At 38.5% G+C, this 23,231-nt stretch overlaps 1 protein-coding gene across 1 annotated transcript in view; it reads right to left on the bottom strand.

Annotated features, from left to right (window-relative positions):
- LOC126185007 (carnosine N-methyltransferase) overlaps positions 1 to 23,231 on the bottom strand; it is a 170,147-nt gene that overhangs the window by 91,404 nt on the left and 55,512 nt on the right. Inside the window, exon 4 of the mRNA XM_049927734.1 lies at positions 15,361 to 15,524. Within this exon, the coding sequence (XP_049783691.1) occupies positions 15,361 to 15,524 (164 nt within the window). The remainder of the gene's footprint in view (positions 1 to 15,360; positions 15,525 to 23,231) is intronic.

Raw genomic sequence — 23,231 nt, 5'->3', positions numbered from 1 at the left:
GCAATTTGAGAATCATATTTTAACACAGCAAGCAACCACCTACAAATAGCAGGAAAGTAAAGTTGTGACAAGTCTTTGTCCACATGTGTTAAAATACATTGTTGCAACTGTTTACTCTTCCCTCATCCATTATCGAGGACATTGGCGATGAGGCTATTTTCATGCATGGTTTCCAGTTCTTGCAGTGTGTTAGTTTGTTTGCTGGAGTATCATTCTGTTTTTCTCTCTGGTTGAGAGTTGCTCAAGCATATGCATTTTTCGTTGGGTGTTAGTTTGTTTTGATGGGGATGCATGTTGATAGTTTTGGTGTTGTCACAGTTTATATCCAGTGGTGCTAGTTGCATCCTGCTAATCTTCCAATGATATCTGTGTGTCACACTGGTTGTATTAGATGATGTTGTTGGTCTGCATTGTTTGCAGTGGTCCATTAGCACATTTTTCATATTTTTGTGACAATTCAAGTCCCATGACTGGTAATGTATTTTTGCCTACAGTTTGCGTATCCTTCTCTATCATTGCACCTGTCCCATCATTCAGTTACAAGAGCAGCAAATTCAGAAACTGCTGCAGGGTTTAACACAGCACTCTCAGGTTTTGTCTGCAAAAGCCATGCCTCAGCATGCTGTTCCCATTTCTGCACCAAAGGTTTGGGTGTCTGATGGCCAGGAGGACTGGGCCATGTACTGTCAACAATTGGTGTTTCATTTCATAGGCCCACAGCATATAAAATTCGTAATGCAGTGCTCACTTTCTTGCAAGTGCAGGAGTAAAAATCTTTAGTATGTGTTGTCAGTTTTTGCTGGACCCTCATCCAGAAGACATAGACAATGACTTATTGGAGGAACAGATGGTTGTGCATTTCTGTTGTAGTAAAAGTCACCTCCAGTTGCAGCCTGTGTGCACTTCGTTACGAGCTACTGGCCAACAGTCTTCCCCACAGTCTTCAAGTAAGTGCGTTCACGAGCCGTATCCAGAAAGTGTGTCCAGAAGTTTTTTGTATGGCTTGCTGAGTCACCTTCAGTCAGGTATACAATGCAGTATTTGGTTTTGTAATCACAGAATTCCATGGGGGCAGTCCCGCCACTATTGGCCCAGCCCTGGCCTGTGATGCTATCAGGCACTGACCTTCTTGTCCAGTCCTGTTGAAACTGGGCCTGTTGTGGCAGGGCGTCATCTTGGTGTGTCTCCTGTCAGTGCTAACCCTGTCAAGGCCAGCCCTCCTGTCACTGCCAAGTCTGTCAATGATGACGTCTGCCCCGTTATCCATCCGCACGCAGCTGGCCCTGTCCTCGCTCGCCCTCATGTCATCACTCAGTCCATCAATGACAACATCAGTCCTGTCTTCAGTCCGTCCATCGCTAGACCTGTTCCAACTAGCCCTCCTCTCATTGCAAAGCCTGTCAGTGATGATGTCATTCATGTGGTCAGTCTTTATGTTGCCGACACTGTCATGGCCAACCTTCCAGCCATCACCATGTCTGTATGCAACAACATCCGTCCCATTGTCAGACTGCAAGTCGCCTGCCCTACAGTTGTTGGCAAGTCGGTTTGCGATGCTCTCAGTCCTGTAGTCAGTATGTGAGTCACCAGCCATGCTCTCAGTCCTGTAGTCAGTATGTGAGTCACCAGCCATGCTCTCAGTCCTGTAGTCAGTATGTGAGTCACCAGCCATGCTTGCTCTCCAGTTAGTGCCATGTCTGTTTGCGATGACATCGTCTGTTCATCAGTCTTTGTGATGTCGGCCCCTGGCCATCGCCAACCCTGCCAATGCTGATGCCAACTGTCTAGTCAGTGTATTGATTGCTGATCCTTCCAGGGCCAGTGCTCTCGCTGCCACTGTTTCTGCGGTCAGTCCAGTTGTCAGTACTGGCATCGCTGTGACCACTCACTTCTACTGTCATTGCCGACCTTGCTGCTGGTCTCACCATCCTGGCTGGTGCCACCAATCCTGTCCTGTGTTCTTCTGGGCACTGGATTATGCCTTCGTGGAAGTTTCGCTGAACGCCCCTCCAGCACCCGGCCTTTTCTTTTGTTGCCCGTGATGGCCAGTCACTGTTCCCCTACATGCTTGATCTGTTGAAATCATTTTCTTGCATTAATCAGGTGTTCAATTCGTATTTTCATGTAACTGGTTCTGCAGTTGTCATAAAATATTTATGTAATTTTTCTATTTTTGTGTAGATCCCACAGGTCCTATGCCCCATGCTCAGCAGTTCAGCAGTCTTGTTCACTGAATCTTGTACTCAGAAGTTTATACCAATTCGAGGATTCTCATTAGATATATTGTTTTTAGTTCTGTTCAATTCGTGTACTTGAACACCAGCTGTTGTTTATTATTTCATAGTTTTTCTTGAGATTCCTGTTGATGGTGAAAGAAAAGTCAAGGGAGATGGTTTGTCACTAATAGCTGCTGTCACTCATCCATGTGTCTGGGCCAATCCAGCACCTCCTTGTCAGGATCCAGCACTTTATCCAGCTCCAGTACCTTTGATAGCTCTTGCACCATCTTCTGTTCACGTCCACACATAATGTCTTGAAAGGTTTTCAACTGGGTCGTCCTGGCTGGCTGCCATGCCCCATCTCATCAGCTGGCCCAATGCTGCTGCACTGCTTCGCACCTTTGCCACACAGCTACAGCCATGGTCGGCCTCCTTCGAGATGGCTCCGCCATCTCTTTCATAAGGGGAAAGGATGTTACCTATCAGCTGCAGACCACGTACATACACTACTAGTCTGACATCTCTGCCCTGCTGGGTTGCCTACCCATTACCCGCAAATGTCTCTCTTCCAGAGACTGTGTATTTATACAAGACTACACAGTGCTGTATACAAATAGTATGTTTATATTCTGTTTTTTTATGGGCTCCGCCAGGGGGCAACAGCTATGTTTCTGAGTAGCACACACACCAGGAAGATGGCAATGCTGCTACCAAAGAACAAGCACTCACCTCACATCATTTAATCACAAACATACTTCCACCAGATGTGTATGTAAGACCAAGCACAGCCTCCAGAAGGCCATTTCAGATCAGTTCAGTTGCTCTTGCAGTCCCACACCAGGAGCTGACTACATTCAGAGCTCATCAAACAAAACTATTAGCATCAGTCATGTCATAAAACACTTGGGAGTAAAAATGTGAAGAAATATAAAGTGGAACAATCACAGGGGCTCAGTAGTACACAAAGCAAAGGGCTGTTTTTGATTCATTGGCAGGATACTATGAAACTGTACACAAACGAGACAGACTACAAAACATTCAAACAACCAATGCTTTAATCCTGCACAAGTGTGTGGGCACATGTCACATCAGACTAGAAGTGGTCATCCAGCAAATCCAAAGAAGAAAAGTGTGAGTGGTCACAGGTTTGTTTGTCTGGTTGGGTAGTATAATAGAAATTTTGAACAAACTGCTTAGAAAACTCCAAGAACTCACTTTCAGGACAGACACTATAAATTGTGGAAAGGGAAGCATGATATACTATTAGTTATAAACTTTATTGGGTGATATATTCCTTTTCATCCCACCCCCCATGAACCATGGACCTTGCCATTGGTGGGAAGGCTTGCATGCCTCAGTGATACAGAGAGCCGTACTGCAGGTGCAACCACAACAGAGGGGTATCTGTTGAGAGGCCAGACAAACGTGGGGTTCCTGAAGAGGGGCAGCAGCCTTTTCAGTAGTTGCAGGGGCAACAGTCTGGATGATTGACTGATCTGGTCTTGTAAGATCAAACAAAACTGCCTTGCTGTGATGATACTGCGAACAGCTGAAAGAAAGGGGAAACTACAGCTGTAATTTTTCCTGAGGGCATGCAGCTTTACTATATGGTTAAATGATGATGGCATACTCTTGGGTAAAATATTCCAGAGGTAAAATAGTCACCCATTCAGATCTCTGGGAGGGGACTACTCAGGAGGACGTCATTATCAGGAGAAACAAAACACGTTCTACAGGTCGGAGCTGGGAATGTCACATCCCTTACTTGGGCAGGTAGTTTAGAAAATTTAAAAAGGGAAATGGATAGGTTAAAGTTAGATATAGTGGGAATTATTGAAGTTCAGACTTCTGGTCAGGTGAATACAGGGTTATAAATACAAAATCAAATATGGTTAATGCAGGAATAGTTTTAATAATGAATAAAAAAATAGGAATGCGGGTAAGCTACTACGAACAGCATAGTGAACGCATTACTGTAGCCAAGATAGACGGGAAGCTCACACCTACCACAGTAGTACACGTTTACATGCCAACTAGCTCTGCAGATGACGAACAGATTGAACAAATGTACGATGAGATAAAAGAAATTATTCAAATACTGAAGGGAGACAAAAATTTAATAGTCATGTGAGACTGGAATTCAATAGCAGGAAAAGGAAGAGAATGAAAAATAGTGGGTCAATATGGAATGGGGATAAGGAATGAAAGAGGAAACCGCCTGGTAGAATTTTGCACAGAGCATAAATCAATCATAGTTAACACTTGGTTTAAGTATCATGAAAGAAGGTTATATAAGTGGAAGAGGCCTGGAGATACTGGAAGGTTTCAGATAGATTACATAATGGTAAGACCAAGCAAGATCTAGGAACCAGTTTTTAAACTGTAAGACATTTCCAGGGGCAGATGTGGACTCTGACCACAATCTGTCTGTTATGAGCTGTAGATTAAAACTGAAGAAACTGCATTAAGGTGGGAATTTAAGGAGATGGGACCTGGATAAACTGAAAGAACCAGAGGTTGTAGAGAGTTCCAGGAAGAGCATTAGGGAGCAACTGACAAATATGGGGGAAAGAAATACAGTACAAGAAGAATGGGTAACTTTGAGAGATGAAATAGTGAAGGCAGCAGAGGATCAAGTAGGTAAAAAGATGAGGGCTGGTAGAAATCCTCGGGTAACAGAAGGGATATTGCATTTAATTGATGAAAAGAGGAAATATAAAAATGCAGTAAATGAAACAGGCATAAAGGAGTACAAACATCTGAAAAATGAGATCGACAGGATGTGCAAAATGGCTAAGCGGGGATGGCTAGAAGACAAATGTAAGGATGTAGGGGCATATATCACTAGGGGTAAGGTAGAAGCTTCCTACAGAAAAATTAAAGAGACCTTTGGAGAAAAGAGAACCACTTGCATGAATATCAAGAGCTCAGATGGAAAACCAATTCTACGCAAAGAAGGGAAAGCAGAAAGGTGGAAGGAATATATAAAGGGTTTATACAAGGGTGATGTACTTAAGGGCAATATTATGGAAATGGAAGAGGACATAGATGAAGAAGAAATGGGAGATATGATATTGCATGGAGAGTTTCACAGAGCACTGAAAGTCGAAACAAGGCCCCAGAAGTAGACAACATTCCGTTAGAGCTACTGATAGCATTGGGAGAGCCAGCCATGACAAAACTCTTCGATTTGGTGAGCAAGATGTATGAGACAGGTGAAATACCTTCAGACTTCAAGAAGAATATATTAATTCCAATCCCAAATAAAGCAGGTGTTGACACGTGCAAAAATTACCGAACTATCAGTTTAATAAGTCACAGCTGCAAAATACTAACATGAATTCTTTACAAAAGAATGGAAAAACTGGTAGAAGCCCACCTCATGGAATCTCAGTTTGGATTCCATAGAAATATTGGAACATGTGAGGCAATACTGACCCTACGACTTATCTTAGACAATAGATTAAGGAAAGGCAAACCTACATTTCTAGCATTTGTAGACTTAGAGATATCTTTTGACAATGTTGACTGGAATACTCTCTTTCACATTCTGAAGGTGGCAGGGGTGAAATACAGGGAGCGAAAGGCTATTTACAATTTGTACAGAAACCAGATGGCAGTTATACGAGTCGAGGGGCATGAAAGAAAAACAGTGGATGGGAAGGAAGTGAGACAGGGTTGTAGCCTATCCCTGATTCAATCTGTATATTGAGCAAGCAGTAAGGAAACAAAAGAAAAATTTGGAGTAGGAATTAAAATCCATGGAGAAGAAATAAAAACTTTGAGGTTTGCCGATGACATTGTATTTCTATCAGAGACAGCAAAGGACCTGGAAGAGTAGTTGAACAGAATGGACAGCATCTTTACAGGAGGATAAAGATGAACATCACAAAAGCAAAACAAGGATAATTGAATGTAGTTGAATTAAATCAGGTGGTGCTGAGGGAATTAGATTAGGAAATGAGAAACTTAAATTAATAGATGAGTGTTGCTATTTGGGGAGCAAAATAACTGATGATGGTAGAAGTAGAGAGGATATAAAATGTAGACTGGCAATGGCAAGGAAAGGAAAGCATTTCTGAAGAAGAGAAATTTTTTAACATTGAGTGTAGATTTAAGTGTCAGGAAGTGTTTTCTGAAAGTATTTGTATGGAGTGCAGCCCTGTACAGTAGTGAAACATGGACAATAAATAGTTCAGACAAGAAGACAATAGAAGCTTCTGAAATGTGGTGCTGAAGATTAAATGGGTAGATCACCTAACTAATGAGGAGGTACTGAACAGAATTGGAGAGAAGAGAAATTTGTGGCGCAACTAGACTAGAAGAAGGGATTGACTATAGGACATGTTCTGAGGCATCAAGGGATCACCAATTTAGTATTGGAGGGCAGCATGGAGGGTGAAAATCTTAGAGGGAGACCAAGAGATAAATACACTAAGCAGATTCAGAAGGATGTGGGTTGCAGTAGGTACTTGGAGATGCAGAAGCTTGCACAGGATAGAGTAGCATGGAGAGCTGCATCAAACCAGTCTCTGGACTGAAGACCACAACAACAACATTCCTTTTCATATCATCCAGTGCTAAGAAGGACATTTGTTATAAAACTGCAACTGATACATGATTAGCACCCAAAATTAGCATGCCTGAATATTTGTAGAATATTCATAAAACTAATGTGTTGTCATAGATATTCTTAACGACAATTTAGGCAAACAGACAACTAGTCATGTACTATGAGCCACCTAATATGGCCTTACAGTTAATGATACTGCACAATACATATACTAAAGTAATGGAATGAAAAATATTTAAACATGTTGGTCAGCCACTGCAATACACCCTATCTAATAACAATATCCCACAACTGCTCAAAAAATTACTGTATTTGAAGACACGTACCAGCATCATGGAATGTGGCAGGCCAAGAAAAGATAACAGTGAGAAGGTTGCCAGGTTACTCAACTCACAACTAGCATAACTCATGTGATGTACTACAGTGGCACTCACCTGAAGATGGCCAGAAGTCTCTGCACCGAAATATCATGGCAGGACGTTGCTGATATCCGGCAGTTCTCCCGTGTTTTTATGGAACAGCATAACTCATACTTACATAAAATGAACAAGATGAAACATGGGATGTCTGATGCTGTTAGCCCCTGACTTTACTGCAAGTATCAATTTATGTCTACTTATTACCAAATTTACCTCTGTTCAGTCTATGAGATTCACTTTATTTACCCTCTTAACATGAAACCCTGAGTTGCCTCATTTTATTATTTTGCAGAAACTTAAACTCCTGAGTATACTGAGGCAACTTAAGAACAAACCTTCAAAACATAAAACCTCTCTTATATCCATTTCAGCATTAATATTTAAGTGATGATTTTTCCTTCATGTGGAGCCACAGTCATGCAAAACTTACAGAAAGATTGTTTTGAAGGTCTGTTCTTAAGTTGCCCAAGTATACACAGGAGATAAAGTTTCTGTCAAAATAATAAAATAACGAAAGTCATCTGACTTGTGTGGTTCCAAACAATTCAGACAATTTTTTAAATTTGTAACACCTGATAGTGGCCTAAGGTTGAAATCTAGATTGTGTAATGAAGCATATCGTACAGTCAAATGGTGGTTATAGCTTTCTGTAAGTGATAGTTAAGTGTTTGGCCACTAGAGAGCATCCAGTTCTACATTTGTAGCCTGGCTGTCATGTTTTGGTTGAGGTGGTTGCCACTAGATATTCTTTAATGTGTGCAGCAACAAAATGTGCATTTTCAACCTGTGTCCTGTATTATTGTTTAGGCAATGTTTCCAAAAAAGGATGGCTCTAGTGATCCTGAGTTTGATATTGAATTTAGCAGCTCAGAAAGTGAAGAAGAATGTGATATTACTTCATTAGAGACTGAAATTGACAACAGTTTGTCAGCTGAGTGAGAAGTATTGGCCAGTGGTACGAGATTTCTGTCCACAGGAAACCATTGTGAAATACAAGTTTAGACTTCACAGCTACAAAGAAACAAAAAAATGACTTCAAGTTGCAGGACATTTTTGTCAAAGCCCAGTGCACAAGTATACTTGAGATTTTATTACTGATGCTCTTCAAAATTTTGTAACTCATTATTTTGGGCTTTAAAAGCTATCTTTACGTGTCTATATGTAATGACATTCAATATAGGATGTTTTTCATTAATAAAAATTTTTTTATTGTAATTTGAAAAAAAGAAAAAATCAGTATGTTAAGGGGTTAAGAATGGGTTGAACTGTTTGTGAATTGAGTCTCCTGGCTTACTTGTTTTGTTATTTCTCCTTGGGCTGCCGTATTTCATAACACTGGTACTTCTCTTTGCATACCATGATTTTTCAAGGAATTATAGAAAGTTATCATAATATGAGATGTATTGTTGTAGCTGACTCATATGGTTCAATATTATTCATTCCATTACTTACTTATACCAGATGAAGTGTGCAAGTCATGAAAGTGGGCCAACATTTGATGGCTCATAGTTAGGCATTTGTTTAAATTTAAAACAGCTTTGCCATTTTATGAATGCCTTGTGACTATTGACTATATAGGCAATTTAATTTGTGACTTCACTCAGCTATCAAACAGAGTTTTATATTGTATATTCTTTTCATCATTGGATGACATGAAACTGAATACATCATGCATATAAAGTTTATGATTAATAATATGCTGCACTTCCTAGGAATGTGACCATTTACAGAATATTTGTATAGAGCGATACTGAATAAGTTCACAATTATTAATTTTGGCTACACAACAATTGGTTTATTTAAGTTTGATGTGTTGTAGTATTATCAGTTTGACAGATTTTATACTTTATTAGGAACTTTCATTTACCATATTATCTATCATGGTATCAGGATGCTACTGTAAATCAAGCATAGTGCCCTAAAACCAGTCCTGCAATAAATGAGAGCCGAATGTTGTGGCAACACCCTTGAATGAATTCTCACATTATAAATGGTTACTCCTCCACTTGAACCTATGATAGTTAGTTAGTTATCTGTTTCATGGAGCAGCTGAATGATTATTGCGTCAAAATAATGTGTAATGAGTCAGTTTACAGGGTACGGATACACAATTCATGTTAACATTAATGAACATATATATTTAGTCCTACTCATGCAACTACACTTAAAAACTAGGGCTTTTTAACACACTATCAGTGTTTAATTTTTTTCAAAAAAAAAGACGTACATGGAATGGATTTAAAACTTGCCTTGTTACCTGTCAGACATTTTAGGTTTTATTGGACAAAAGGGCAAAAATTTATGTTGTTTCATACTTAATTCATTTCTGAGCCACTGACAGCTTATTAAGGTGTAATAAAGGTAATTTTTTCCTCTAGTGTTGTAGGGACAGACCACAGTATTCTTCTCAGGTTGTGATGGATTACTTGTGATGAATTTCATTAGCGAACATACACATTAGTGTGGTGCAGTTAACCTGCTTGGTTTTGTGCAATCAATATTTTATTTCTAAGTGACAAGCCAAAAAAATTGTTCCACACAATATTATCAAGAGTAAATATGTAAAATATGTCAAGAAGTTATCTACTTGTTTCCAAGATTAGCAATCATACAAAGAACAAAAGCAGCTGACTTAACTGTCGGTAATATGCTCCTTCCAGTTCAATTGTTCATCAATATTTACACCCAAAAATTTGGTGCATTCTACACTGTTTACTGACTGCTGTTCATGTGCTACATCAATTGTTGATATGACATTATTTGTTGTACTGAACTGAATATAGTGTTTTTTCTCTCAAAATTATGACCCAGACAAATTTCACAGAACCACTTAATAATGCTTTGAAACACATAATTAACAATGTTTTCTCTTGCTTCCTCTCCAATGGGACTTATTATAACACTAGTAAAGGTACCAACTCTACTTGATGAATGTTAAGCGGAAGATCATTCACATATATAAGGAATATGAGTGATCCCAAAACAAACCTGGTGGGCAGTGTGATTTCTCTCCAGTGACTATAATTTTCTCTCCTTTCAATATTGTTTGAATTATTCAGCACAACCTTTGTTAAGTATGACTAAACCCAATTGTGTGTAAAGCCACCAATTCCATAAATCTTAAGTTTTTCTGAGAGAGTAACATGATCTACACAGTTAAACACCTTGGGAAGATCACAAAAAATACTGACTGGCAATATTTCATTATTTAAGGCTTGTAACATTTGTTGAGTGAATCTATAAATCACATTTTCAGTGGAGCAACCTTTCTGGAATCCAAACTGTAACATGGTAAGTGAATTACTTCTATTTAAATGTGGGGTTACTCTTGCAAACATTACTTCCTCCGGTATTTCAGAAAAAGATGTTAGTAAGGAAACTGGACAACTAATCATGTAAGTCTTTCTTGTCATCTTTCTAGGAAAGAGGTTTAACAACTGCATACTTTAATCCGTCTGGAAAAATTCTCTGTGCCATGAAGCACTACATTTGTCACTAAGGACACTGCTTATTAAGCAAGAACACATTTTCAAAATTATGTTTGAAATTCCATCAACAGCATACGAGCTTTTGCTTTTTAGAATTCTATTAATTTCAGTGCAGGATTTTGGTGCTACTTCTATTCACTTCAAGTTTTATAGAATGACAGTCTTAATATATTCTCTTGTTTCTTCAACTGAACTATTTAATCCTATTTTTGCTGCTACTTTTAGAAAGTGATTGTTGAAAATACTTGCAACTTTTGAATTGTCAGTCACAACATTGTCATTTAGTCTAATTGTTGTTCTATCTTGCACACTAACTAGTCTGCCTATCTCCCATTTCATGACATCCCATACAGTTTTAATCTTGTTATCTGCATTATCTATTTTGTCAGGACATGCATATTTCTGGACATTTTAATAACTTTCTTTTTTTGTAGAATGCAAATAACGTTGGATCTTGACTTATTATAGCTTCTATAAATTTCCCTTTTTCTCTTACATTAAATTTTGATTCCTTCAGTTATTCATGGCTTATTTTTTTTTTTTAATGGACTTTCTGGATAACATTTTAGGGAAGCTACTTTCAAATACTGACAGAAATTTACTATGGAATATATTGAATTCTACATTAGCATCTCTTTCTATATATACAGGAGTTGGACAAAAATATGGAAACATCAAAAACAAAACACATTACCACACCTAATATGGTTTAAGAAACCTGTTGGCATTCAAAAGAGCTTCCAGTCACTTCAAAGTCAGGAAATATTGGTCCTGTATGGTTTTCAAGGTGATCTTACACCACTCTTCTTGCAAAACAGTCGCAAGTTCAGGTAATGATGATGGAGACTGATAGCAAACACACACCCTTCTCTCAAAAACAGACCAAAAAGGATAAATAACATTGAGATCTTTGATTGTGGTGGCCAGGAAGGATGTGACAATTCATTCCTCTACTCATAAAACCAATCTTGGACTATGTGACTTGTGTGAACAACGGCCCTGTCATCCTGGAACACATCATCGCCACTGGGGAAGAAACATATGCAGCCTTTCAGAGTAACCATGAGGCCCATGGAATACTACAATATGATTAAAACTGTGTGCCCGGCCGAGACTTGACCTCGGGACCTTTGCCTTTCGTGGGCAAGTGCTCTACCATCTGAGCTACCGAAGCACGCCTCACGCCCGGTACTCACAGCTTTACTTCTGCCAGTATCTCGTCTCCTACCTTCCAAACTTTACAGAAGCTCTCCTGCGAACCTTCGCTGGCAGAAGTAAAGCTGTGAGGATGGGGCGTGAGTTGTGCTTGGGTAGCTCAGTTGGTAGAGCACTTGCCCGCGAAAGGCAAAGGTCCCGAGTTCGAGTTTTAATCTGCCAGGAAGTATCATATCAGCGCACACTCCATTGCAGAGTGAAAATTTCATTCTACTACAATATGGTTGCCCAAATCATCACCAAACCCACACAATGTTTCATTCCTGGGATGCAAACTCGACCAGAAGTTGGAAACAGTGTGAAACAAGATGCATCTGACCAAATAACTTTCTTCCATGGCTCCAAAGTCTAGGTTTTATGGCTTCATCTCCACATTTTCCTGTTACAGACATTTGCATCACTGATGGGTGGTTTTGGAATCCCAGACTGCCCTGTTAGTCCCTGCTAATAGAGTTCCCTTTGTGTTGTTTTGATACTGACAGAGTCAATGAGTGCAACATTCAGTTATGTGGTGACTTTTCCAGCTGTCATCCTCTTATTTTTCATCACAAAACTCTTCAATGATAATCTGTCATGATCACTCAATATACACTTTCATCTGCATTGTGACGCAGCGTGTGATGTTTTTCCACTTTTCCTGTATGCGGTATAAATCTTCAATAGGCTGCCACCTGCAACACCAAACCCTTCGGCCACCTTGCTTACAGATGCACTAACCATACGAGCACAATCAATTTGCTGACATTTGAATTCACTTAGCTCCAACATAACGCACTCACAACTACACAGAACACTGTTGTGCCCATGACTGACACTTGCAATGTATTGAGGGCATTGCACTAGTGCCATTCATGGTCAAAAACAAGACCACAACCTGCAGGCTTGGCCAGCTCCACATTTTTGTTGAAGCATTTCCCATGGTGTTTCCGTATTTTTGCCCAACCCCTGTACCTCATTCCATACCACCTCTTTTCACTTATTCTTAAAACATTGTATCCTGTTCTCATTAATAAGCTTCTCTGTTGTGTGTGAACATGCCTCAGGGCTGTAAGGTACTACAGTGTTTATTTCCATTAACAATTTGGTACACATTACTTGTTTCAGCCTATGCATAGTCAATAAAAATGTTATCAATCAGGGTCCTGCTATCCTCTGAACCTACACATATGTCACCTACTATCACCTACTAAAGTTTCACCTCATTGGTTTTCAAATTGCGGCAGAGCAATGGTACTAATTCTGAGTTCTCAGCATTTCAAGGACAGAAAATAGAAACTCCGCTAAATGTATGAGCTGTAGTTTGATATTTCACCTGTTATATGTACAACCATCTTCAAAGTGAGTCAGTGACTGACTTAAAACCACTTGATGAATAATATATTGTGGAATAAAATGTACATACATCAGAGATAAGACAGTCAACACAACAGTGCCAGCCATGTGTACAACTTTGTGTGTCTAAGAAGAAAACGTAACAAGTGCTGAGTCAGTAAATCCACAGTGCTTGCTATGTTTTATTCCTACACAAATAAAGTTTTATCTGGCATTGTTGTGTAGACTGTCTTATCTCAGACACATGCATATTTTACTCCACAGTATATCTCTATATCAAATGGTTTTAATTCAGTCACTGACACACCTCGAAGATAGCTGTACGGTCAACAGCTGATGTATCAGACCAAATACTGCTGTCCTGGATGCACGCCTGAAAGAAGATAGCATAACCATGGACAACTTTTAACATTTCGCTGCTACTCTGAACACTACACAGCTAATCTTAACTTTAATAGACAGACAGACACTCAATGCTACATAGTAGTCATTCCAAAAAATCTTATATTGAAATAGTAAGGACAACAAGAGTCTCAAACAGTACAATCTCTCAATTTCTCATACAAAACAGTCGTATTTTGTAAATCTGAGGCACCGTCACTTTCTTTTCAACTATCAGTTTTGTGATAGAACCAACCATAAATGGTTTTTTGTTGACTTTTCTCAAAATAGACGTATCACATAAGCACAAGAGAACTCTGCATTGACAATAATTGTTTTCATAAGAATCTCTGCAACTGAATAACAGAAAACATAAGTGAAATCATGAGAATAAAACAATTAGGACTGAAAATTTTCAACCATCAAAACACAAGGAAGGAACACAGTTGCAGAAGCATTTAAATGTGTTCCACATAATGTTGTAAATATTGTGGCTGTGTGAAATGAATGACAAAAGAATCAGCTTTCTAGACAATGACAGGAAGATACAGTAAAGACATGACATGGAAAACTAAGAAGAGAAGGAAGGAAAATTACAGTCTAATATACCATCAGAGATAAAGCCATTATAGGTGGAGTCCTAGCACAGACAGAGAAGAGTATCAGCTTTGCTCATCTAAAAGGAACTGTCTTGGTATGATTTAGGGAATAGAAATCTAGCCATTTCACTCTTAATCATCTTGCGTTGTAAAGGGCAGCACATGAGAAAATGATAATAGGGTAGAAAATGATGGAATTAGAATGATGGGGAGAAAGATCCAAGTTTTACATCTTGTTGGTGATGAGTTAACTAATGATGGAACACAAGTTAAAAAGTGCATTGAGATAGATGGGGTACGAAGCAAATTGTGTCATTTTCAAAGGAACCCTTCCTAGTATTCACCTTAAACAGTTTAGGGAAATTGACGAAAACCTAAATCTGGATGACTGGATGATAATTTAAACCACTGCCCCCAATGTAAGCGTAATGTGATAACCACTGCACCACCTCACTTGGTATTTGGAATGGAAACCATGGCACAAAAGTGCAGAGATTTGAGGAGGGTGGAAGGGAGAGAGGGGGATGGAGAAAACAGGAGAGAGGAGGGAAGAGTGATAGAGGAGGAGAGGGATGGACGGAGAGGGGGAGGGGGAGGGAGGAAGGGAGAGAGGGGGGAGGGAGGGAGGGAGAGGGGGGGGAGAGAGAGAGGGGGGAGAGAGGGGGAGAGAGAGAGAGGGAGAGAGGGGGAGATAGAAAGAGGGTCATAGTGTTTAAGGTTTTTTGTAGTCTCTCAAAATTAAGTACGGTAAAGAGGAAGCAGCCTATTTCCTTCCTCATTCTTTTCCTTCCTGAACAAATGCTCTAACAACATTGTCACTGACAGGAAATTAAACCCCAATCTTTATCTTTATAAAGTAGGTGGCAATATTTCCTAAGTACAACAAACAACACAGAAAGCATTTACCTAAAGCTCGCTCAGTGACACAAATTTGAATACCCATGCAACATAATTCATTAATTTGCTTTAAAAATTTACATCAGTTGGTACAATAACATAATGTGTGTTTTCCTTTCTTTTCTGACGAAGGCTTTGGCTGAAAGCTCAGCGTGTAACAATCTTCTTCTTGTGCCTGTCTGCAATTAAATGTGTCATCTCTATGGTGAATAACATAACTACTCTCATATTACTCACGCCTTTTCAGTGGAGAAATGGTTGTCAATAGCTTCAAGTATTGGTTTATAGCATTGGTCTCGCTCGAGAGCTCCCTCAACAGTCCAATCGCGATACACACTTTTCAATGTTGCCTGCAGCTTCTCAATGTCTTGCCAAGTAGGTGGCTCATCACGTCCACCTCTCTAAAAATATAGCAAAGAAAGTGTAAAGTATTACTTGATGCCAGCAACTTATAATACTTCAAGTTCACAATGTTTAATTTGCCACAGTCACAAAATGTTGATTAAAGAAACTTACAAGTGTTTTCAAGAAGATAAATTTAAGAACTATAGCTTTGTAGCATACATGGAAATCTAAGTATTTGGAGACTTTCGGTAGACATCAGACAGAGTGTACATGGAAAGTTCATTTGGAAGGCACATGTTTACAGCTAAATGCAGAGCTACCTTTACCCTCGGATCATTGCCTACTCAGAACCCTCAATGTACTGAAATTCGTTTATTGTGCAACTGCATTTCTTGACATTATAAGAGATAGTATTTTGGTGCACTTTTAAACATTCATTGAGGCTATCACTTACATGACATGATTCCTTATTGCCTACAACATGAATTATATGAAACCTTCAAATTTCCATAGTATGATATTTGTCACAATTATGATATATCCTCCAGCTCATATAAAACATAAATATAAAACCAAGTATCTCTCCTCTGAGTTTTCCGACACATATTCTCTGGGATTTTGGTAAATATGTTCTCTTTTGTTTTTCACTGTGTAGATGAATCAGCCTACACAAATATTGTTCATCATGTGTTTCATGTAACACATAGTGTTAATGAAAAATGTTGGTCTGCTTCTTTTTGTGAACAAAATGGGAGAGTGGTCTCAAATTAATCCATTGCAATATTCGGTTTAGACACACATATTAACAGGAACAGTAAAATATGAAGTATAATCAGTACCCCAGGAGCGAGTGAGTGAGTAGCACTGCTACATAGTGCCAGTAGACAGCACAACACAGGCCAGCACATGTGATGGGGTGACTCAGGATAGGAGGACATGACAAAGAAATATTTACAGAACATCATTTTATGGTGCAACCATCTGCAGCTTAAATGACACATGTTAACGAATTTCTTTAAAAATGTTTTATTAAAATCTTCTAAAAAATTTCTGGAAACCATGTTAGCTGTTGATAATCCTTTATTCCAAGATTATACACGGCCAGCTACGCAACATTGTAATTGCCAAACATGTTGGATACCTAAACCAGAAAAAGAGGGAGTGAAATACTTACACAGCTAATTTAACATTAGGCCTTTGAAATAGTACGGTCTGCCAGTGTTCATATGGCACTTGTCATTAGCATTGTCAGTTAAAATGGATGTTGAATAATCCAGAAAAAGAAAACCAAGAATTAGTGGTTTTAGGCCATGTAACAGCCCGCTGCAAGTCACACTCTTAGACCTAACAAAGGCAAAATAGCGTAAGAAACTCAAAAAACTACAGGGGAACTAACTTACACTAAAGTACAAGAATGATGGCTCAACAGTACTGCAGAATTTGTGAAAATAGCAAAAACCACATATAGTGACTGTGGCTCTGCCTGCAGCAGGAAGGTCATACCACTGCATTAAGGTGTGAACAAAACCAAGTGTTGGAGAAAACTGATGTTGGGCAATGTGCCATGAGAGAGCAAGTAAGAAGTAGGGGAATAAAGTGGTAGAGGGCATGAAAGTGGCGAGGAAGTAACACTGCTACATTTTTTGTCTATGTAATGACTCCCAACCTTTGTTTCAAAACTGTTACTTTCCTGCCACTCTATCAACATATTCCACTATTTCTTACTTGCCCTTTCACAGCACATTGCCCAACATAATTTTTCTCTGACACTTGGCCACGTCCATACCTTCATGCAGTGATACGACCTTCCTGCTGGAGACATTTTACAGCACTGGTGAGCCATCATTCCTTTACTTTACCATAAATTAGTTTTCCAATACTTTTTCAGGTTTCTTATGTTATGTTCCCTTTTTAGGTCTAAAAATGCGACTTGCAGCAGTCAGTTATATGGCCTACACCCACTATTTCTTGGTTTTCTTTTTCTGGATTACTCAACATACATTTTAAATGGCAATGCTTATGCCAAGTACCATCTGAATATTGGGAGATCATACTATTTCAATGGCCTAATGTTAAATAAGTTATGCAAGTATTTCACTGCTTCTTTTTCTGGTTTAGGTATCCAACATGTTTGGTATTATTAATTTGCTCCTAATTGATACTACATGTTTCTGTAGCTTTTTTCACCTGAAGAAGGGATTGCAATATTGTGAAACCAGTCATGTATAATCTATGAATAAAGGATTATCAATAGCCTATGAGTATAAGATAGATACTGCCTACAGGAAAATTAAAGAGACCTTTGGAGAGAAGAGAACCACTTGTATGAATATCAAGAGCTCAGATGGCAACCCAGTTCTAAGCAAAGAAGGGAAGGCAGAAAGGTGGAAGGAGTATATAGAGGGTTTATACAAGGGCGATGTACTTGAGGACAATATTATGGAAATGGAAGAGGATGTAGATGAAGACGAAATGGGAGATAAGATACTGCGTGAAGAGTTTGACAGAGCACTGAAAGACCTGAGTCGAAACAAGGCCCCGGGAGTAGACAACATTCCATTTGAACTACTGATGGCCTCGGGAGAGCCAGTCATGACAAAACTCTACCATCTGGTGAGCACGATGTATGAGACAGGCGAAATACCCTCCGACTTCAAGAAGAATATAATAATTCCAATCCCAAAGAAAGCAGGTGTTGACAGATGTGAAAATTACCGAACTATCAGTTTAATAAGTCACAGCTGCAAAATACTAACGCGAATTCTTTACAGACGAATGGAAAAACTGGTAGAAGCCGACCTCGGGGAAGATCAGTTTGGATTCCGTAGAAATGTTGGAACACGTGAGGCAATACTGACCTTACGACTTATCTTAGAAGAAAGATTAAGAAAAGGCAAACCTACGTTTCTAGCATTTGTAGACTTAGAGAAAGCTTTTGACAATGTTAACTGGAATACTCTCTTTCAAATTCTGAAGGTGGCAGGGGTAAAATACAGGGAGCGAAAGGCTATTTACAGTTTGTACAGAAACCAGATGGCAGTTATAAGAGTCGAGGGGCATGAAAGGGAAGCAGTGGTTGGGAAAGGAGTAAGACAGGGTTGTAGCCTCTCCCCGATGTTATTCAATCTGTATATTGAGCAAGCAGTAAAGGAAACAAAAGAAAAATTCGGAGTAGGTATTAAAATTCATGGAGAAGAAGTAAAAACTTTGAGGTTCGCTGATGACATTGTAATTCTATCAGAGACAGCAAAGGACTTGGAAGAGCAGTTGAACGGAATGGGTGGTGTCTTGAAGGGAGGATATAAGATGAACATCAACAAAAGCAAAACGAGGATAATGGAATGTAGTCAAATTAAGTCGGGTGATGCTGAGGGAATTAGATTAGGAAATGAGACACTTAAAGTAGTAAAGGAGTTTTGCTATTTAGGGAGTAAAATAACCGATGATGGTCGAAGTAGAGAGGATATAAAATGTAGACTGGCAATGGCAAGGAAAGCGTTTCTCAAGAAGAGGAATTTGTTAACATCGAGTATAGATTTAAGTGTCAGGAAGTCGTTTCTGAAAGTATTTGTATGGAGTGTAGCCATGTATGGAAGTGAAACATGGACGATAACTAGTTTGGACAAGAAGAGAATAGAAGCTTTTGAAATGTGGTGCTACAGAAGAATGCTGAAGATAAGGTGGGTAGATCACGTAACTAATGAGGAGGTATTGAATAGGATTGGGGAGAAGAGAAGTTTGTGGCACAACTTGACTAAAAGAAGGGATCGGTTGGTAGGACATGTTTTGAGGCATCAAGGGATCACAAATTTAGCATTGGAGGGCAGTGTGGAGGGTAAAAATCGTAGAGGGAGACCAAGAGATGAATACACTAAGCAAATTCAGAAGGATGTAGGTTGCAGTAGATACTGGGAGATGAAGAAGCTTGCACAGGATAGAGTAGCATGGAGAGCTGCATCAAACCAGTCTCAGGACTGAAGACCACAACAACAACAACAACAACAATGAGTTTCCATAAGTTTTTTAGATGATTTGAAGAAAACATTTTAAAGAAATCTGTTAACAATATTTACAGATAATGTAAGTGTTAAAGGACATGTTTTTAAACCAAATATCACACTATATTAATTTGAGATCACTTTATTGAATGGGCACATAAAACCTCATTTTACAAAATATTTTGTTTATAATAAGAAATTTTTCATTTACATTGGGCTTCTGCTTAAACAAACTCAGTATCAGTTTGAACTGACTCCATCTAAACATTACAGAAACAAAATTTTAAATACTTGCAGGAACACTAGGTAAAAATATAACTGATGGGTCTTAGGAAATCACCTGTTCTTGATTATTCTTCAAATCAACTATAAACATAAACACCATCTTCTTCTGATTAAGTACAAGTCACAGATAAACTCAAGCCTCAGCACACCATCCAGGATTAATAGTGTAGATTTATCTTCTCTCTCTCCCTCCCACCCCTGCCCATCTCTTTTGTTTATTACATTGTACACAAGTCCAATAATTTTATGGCACTGTATAGAACTCACACTGCCATGTCCAATGTGGGTCGCCATCAATTCAGTTTTCCGAGATTGTATTTCAAACACACAAATTCACATCTACTAAGCAAACAAGTCAAGCACAGAAAATCACAAGGCTGATAATTTTCAATGACATGAAGTACACAACAACTGAAATTCTTTGCAACAGAAGATATAGCAACAATATGAAGGTAAAGTAATGAAAACTTCAGTTACCATCAAACTGAATATGCTATAATAATATAGCAACAGCTTTTACAAAAAAGGGGAGAGATTGGCAAAATAATAACTATTAGATATATGTACACAATATATTAAGGCAATAATAATTCTATTTATCAAGAAGTGACTGGTGAAATAAAATGCGGGAAAAAAGACACCACTAAAGTATAGTCTTACTGACGGTACTGGTAGTTTATACGTCAATACACAGGGTGACTCTTTGATGCAGACTAAAATGTCATTTGCAGGAACTGAGATAATTTGCAGACAAAATTTCCTGTTCCATTTTAATTGTTTGGCCAATAGCTCAGTCAATAATTATCAAAGGTTTTTGTTTATAGGTATGACCTTCAGAACCTGCCTGCAGTTAGAATTGAGAGCCATGTGTAGATGTCAGAACAAACAGCCACGTGGGAGACTTTCTGGTTCATGTTGTCAATACAAGACAGATATGTACAAGAAAAAGTATGCTACATTCACTTGACAACATTCAACACACAGTGCTGCCAGCCAACCCTGGTGCAAGTAGTGTTTTCAAAGTTACAACCCTCATTTGATTGGTTCATCATCGACACTTTTCATAAATTTTACACCTAATATGCTTCATTTATATCTTTATAATGTGATCATCTTAGGTGTCATTTATGTTCTAAAGAAAAGCAGTGATAACTCCATAAATATTAGTTTGTGTAAAAACTGTACATAACTTTCATTACTTTTCAGCATTATTGGTACAATGTTCGATTTTCTGTACCCATTGAACAGCCAACAATGCACAGATGGGTACTGCACTGAAAAGTACTTGGACAACTATACTTCAGTAACAGATTTGGAAACATACAAGACAGCGGTTCTAGAAGTCCGCCAACAACAAATTTTTCAACTACATTAAGCAGTTACAGGGAGTACAGATAAGAATTAAAAATGACTGGAAGGGATTGTATGAGGAGATTTCAATACTGATTTCATCTGAGATAGTTCTGATCAAGGATAGTTACGAACTCCACTGTCAGACATCAGTTTTGCCAAATCAGCTGTTAGAGAGATCACAAGAATTATTTGGTCCTTGAAAAGAAGTAACTCTTCTGATATGGATGTTGTTTTAATCAAAGTACTAAAATCTTGTGCTTGTCTGGATGCACGTGCAATGTGTAAGAAGTTGATGAGTCAAGGTGTGTTTCCTGAAAGACTGAGGTATGTGGTAGTAACAGCCATTTATAGAAGTTGAGATAAGCAATTATCAAGTATAGACCTATATCTTCACATGTTCTCAAAAATTGTTGATAAGTTAACTTACAATATATTATTATATCATCTTATTGAGAATAACATTTCATTACCTTTATCTGGCATCAGTAGAGATTTCTCTACTAAGAAAGCAATATATGATACGAAAAACTCAGTTCTGGTATAAATGAACATGGGAAATTAACATGTTGCCATTTTCTGTGATTTTGACATGATATCCAAATGTATAGGCCATAAAATTGTCCTACAGACACTAAAATGGTATGATATAAAGAACATTTCCCTTCCATCAATGGAGTCTCGTCTTGACAATAGAAATCAGATCGTCACATTGACAAAATATACCAGACAATATGCCACACAATAAAATTGGCAAGTGGAGCATTGGGTTTTTGTAACTGAGGGTTGGTTGAGCTGAAACAATCTTTTTTATTCAATCCTTCAGTTTCAAATTGCTCAAGCATGCAATTTTCGGTTTTTGGAATATGAGAATTTTGACCATACAACATCTTCAGACTGAACTCTGCACTGGACATCAGAGCTCAACACAGCTCAACCAGTGCAGTGTCAATAGCAGCGACATTGAAATTCTTGAGGGTGGAAGACAAATGGAAGGCACAAGTGATTTTGTTCTGAAACAGAGACCTGAATAACTAATGTGATCTACTGAAAGTTTCAACTTCCTTCTCACTCTGACTAGGAGCACAACTGGTTGGCAACATTCATATTAAAACACACCAAATAAGAACATACAATGTTGCTTGTTAAGTGTAACCTGTAGTGACCAGTAAACTGTGTCTTAATCAGTGCCACAAGGTGGTCATAGTTTGTGTTAAGAGGCAAACACCGATTATGCATATAGGAATAATTACCAATGGTGATCTACAGAAAGGTTTCAGATTCCTCTTCACTCTGACAAACAGTGCAACTAGCTGGAAACATTCATATTTAAAACACTCCAAATAAAAATGTGCAATTAACCCACAATTTAAATATTTGATCAGCAATACATTCACTGGCTAAAACTAATTGAACACTTCAAGAAAGTAAAATTCTGGTATCAATGAATATTTAATCTCAAGGCAGACAATGCACTTCAAGTCACAATCTAGTGGCTCTGATTAACACACAGTTTAATGGTCACCACAGGTTACAATTAATAAACAACATCCATAGCAGAGTTAGTTACATACGTAACCCAGTACCCAGTTAATAGTAATTGTAGCTGTGAATTAGTGGCCGCTCACTGAGCTACACCTAAACTGACTCTTTAAGCTAGCTGTTGATGTTTATGAACTTTAATGATGGTAACGTCACTTACAAGTAAAGCAGTAGCCAATCATGGTGTAATACCCCTTACAACTATCAGACAATAAGCTTCTTACCCTAAGACAGCACTAGCTGGGGCTTATCTACATTTTCAATATATACTGGGGAAAAAGCACCTTTATAACAACACAACCTTTAGGCGGATCACTACTGGCCATAAAATACAAGTGTACAACAGTAGCCTTGCTGGAAATCAACCCAATAATGCCGATTTATGATGAGAACAACTCTAGCTATATGTATTTGCAGTTAATCACTCAAGATAGCCGTTGACCATTGTGAGTGAACCATGGTAACAATAATACATTGTTACTTAAAATTAATCTTCAATGCCTGACAAGAATTGGCCTGTAATGCCAAAACACACGATGACAATATTCAAGAGAGACACTGATTGATACAAAGCAACACTTTAAACCA

Source organism: Schistocerca cancellata, chromosome 4, assembly GCF_023864275.1.
Source record: "Schistocerca cancellata isolate TAMUIC-IGC-003103 chromosome 4, iqSchCanc2.1, whole genome shotgun sequence".
In the NCBI taxonomy this organism is placed as follows: domain Eukaryota; kingdom Metazoa; phylum Arthropoda; class Insecta; order Orthoptera; family Acrididae; genus Schistocerca; species Schistocerca cancellata.
This window is presented reverse-complemented; position numbering and strand designations above follow the sequence as displayed.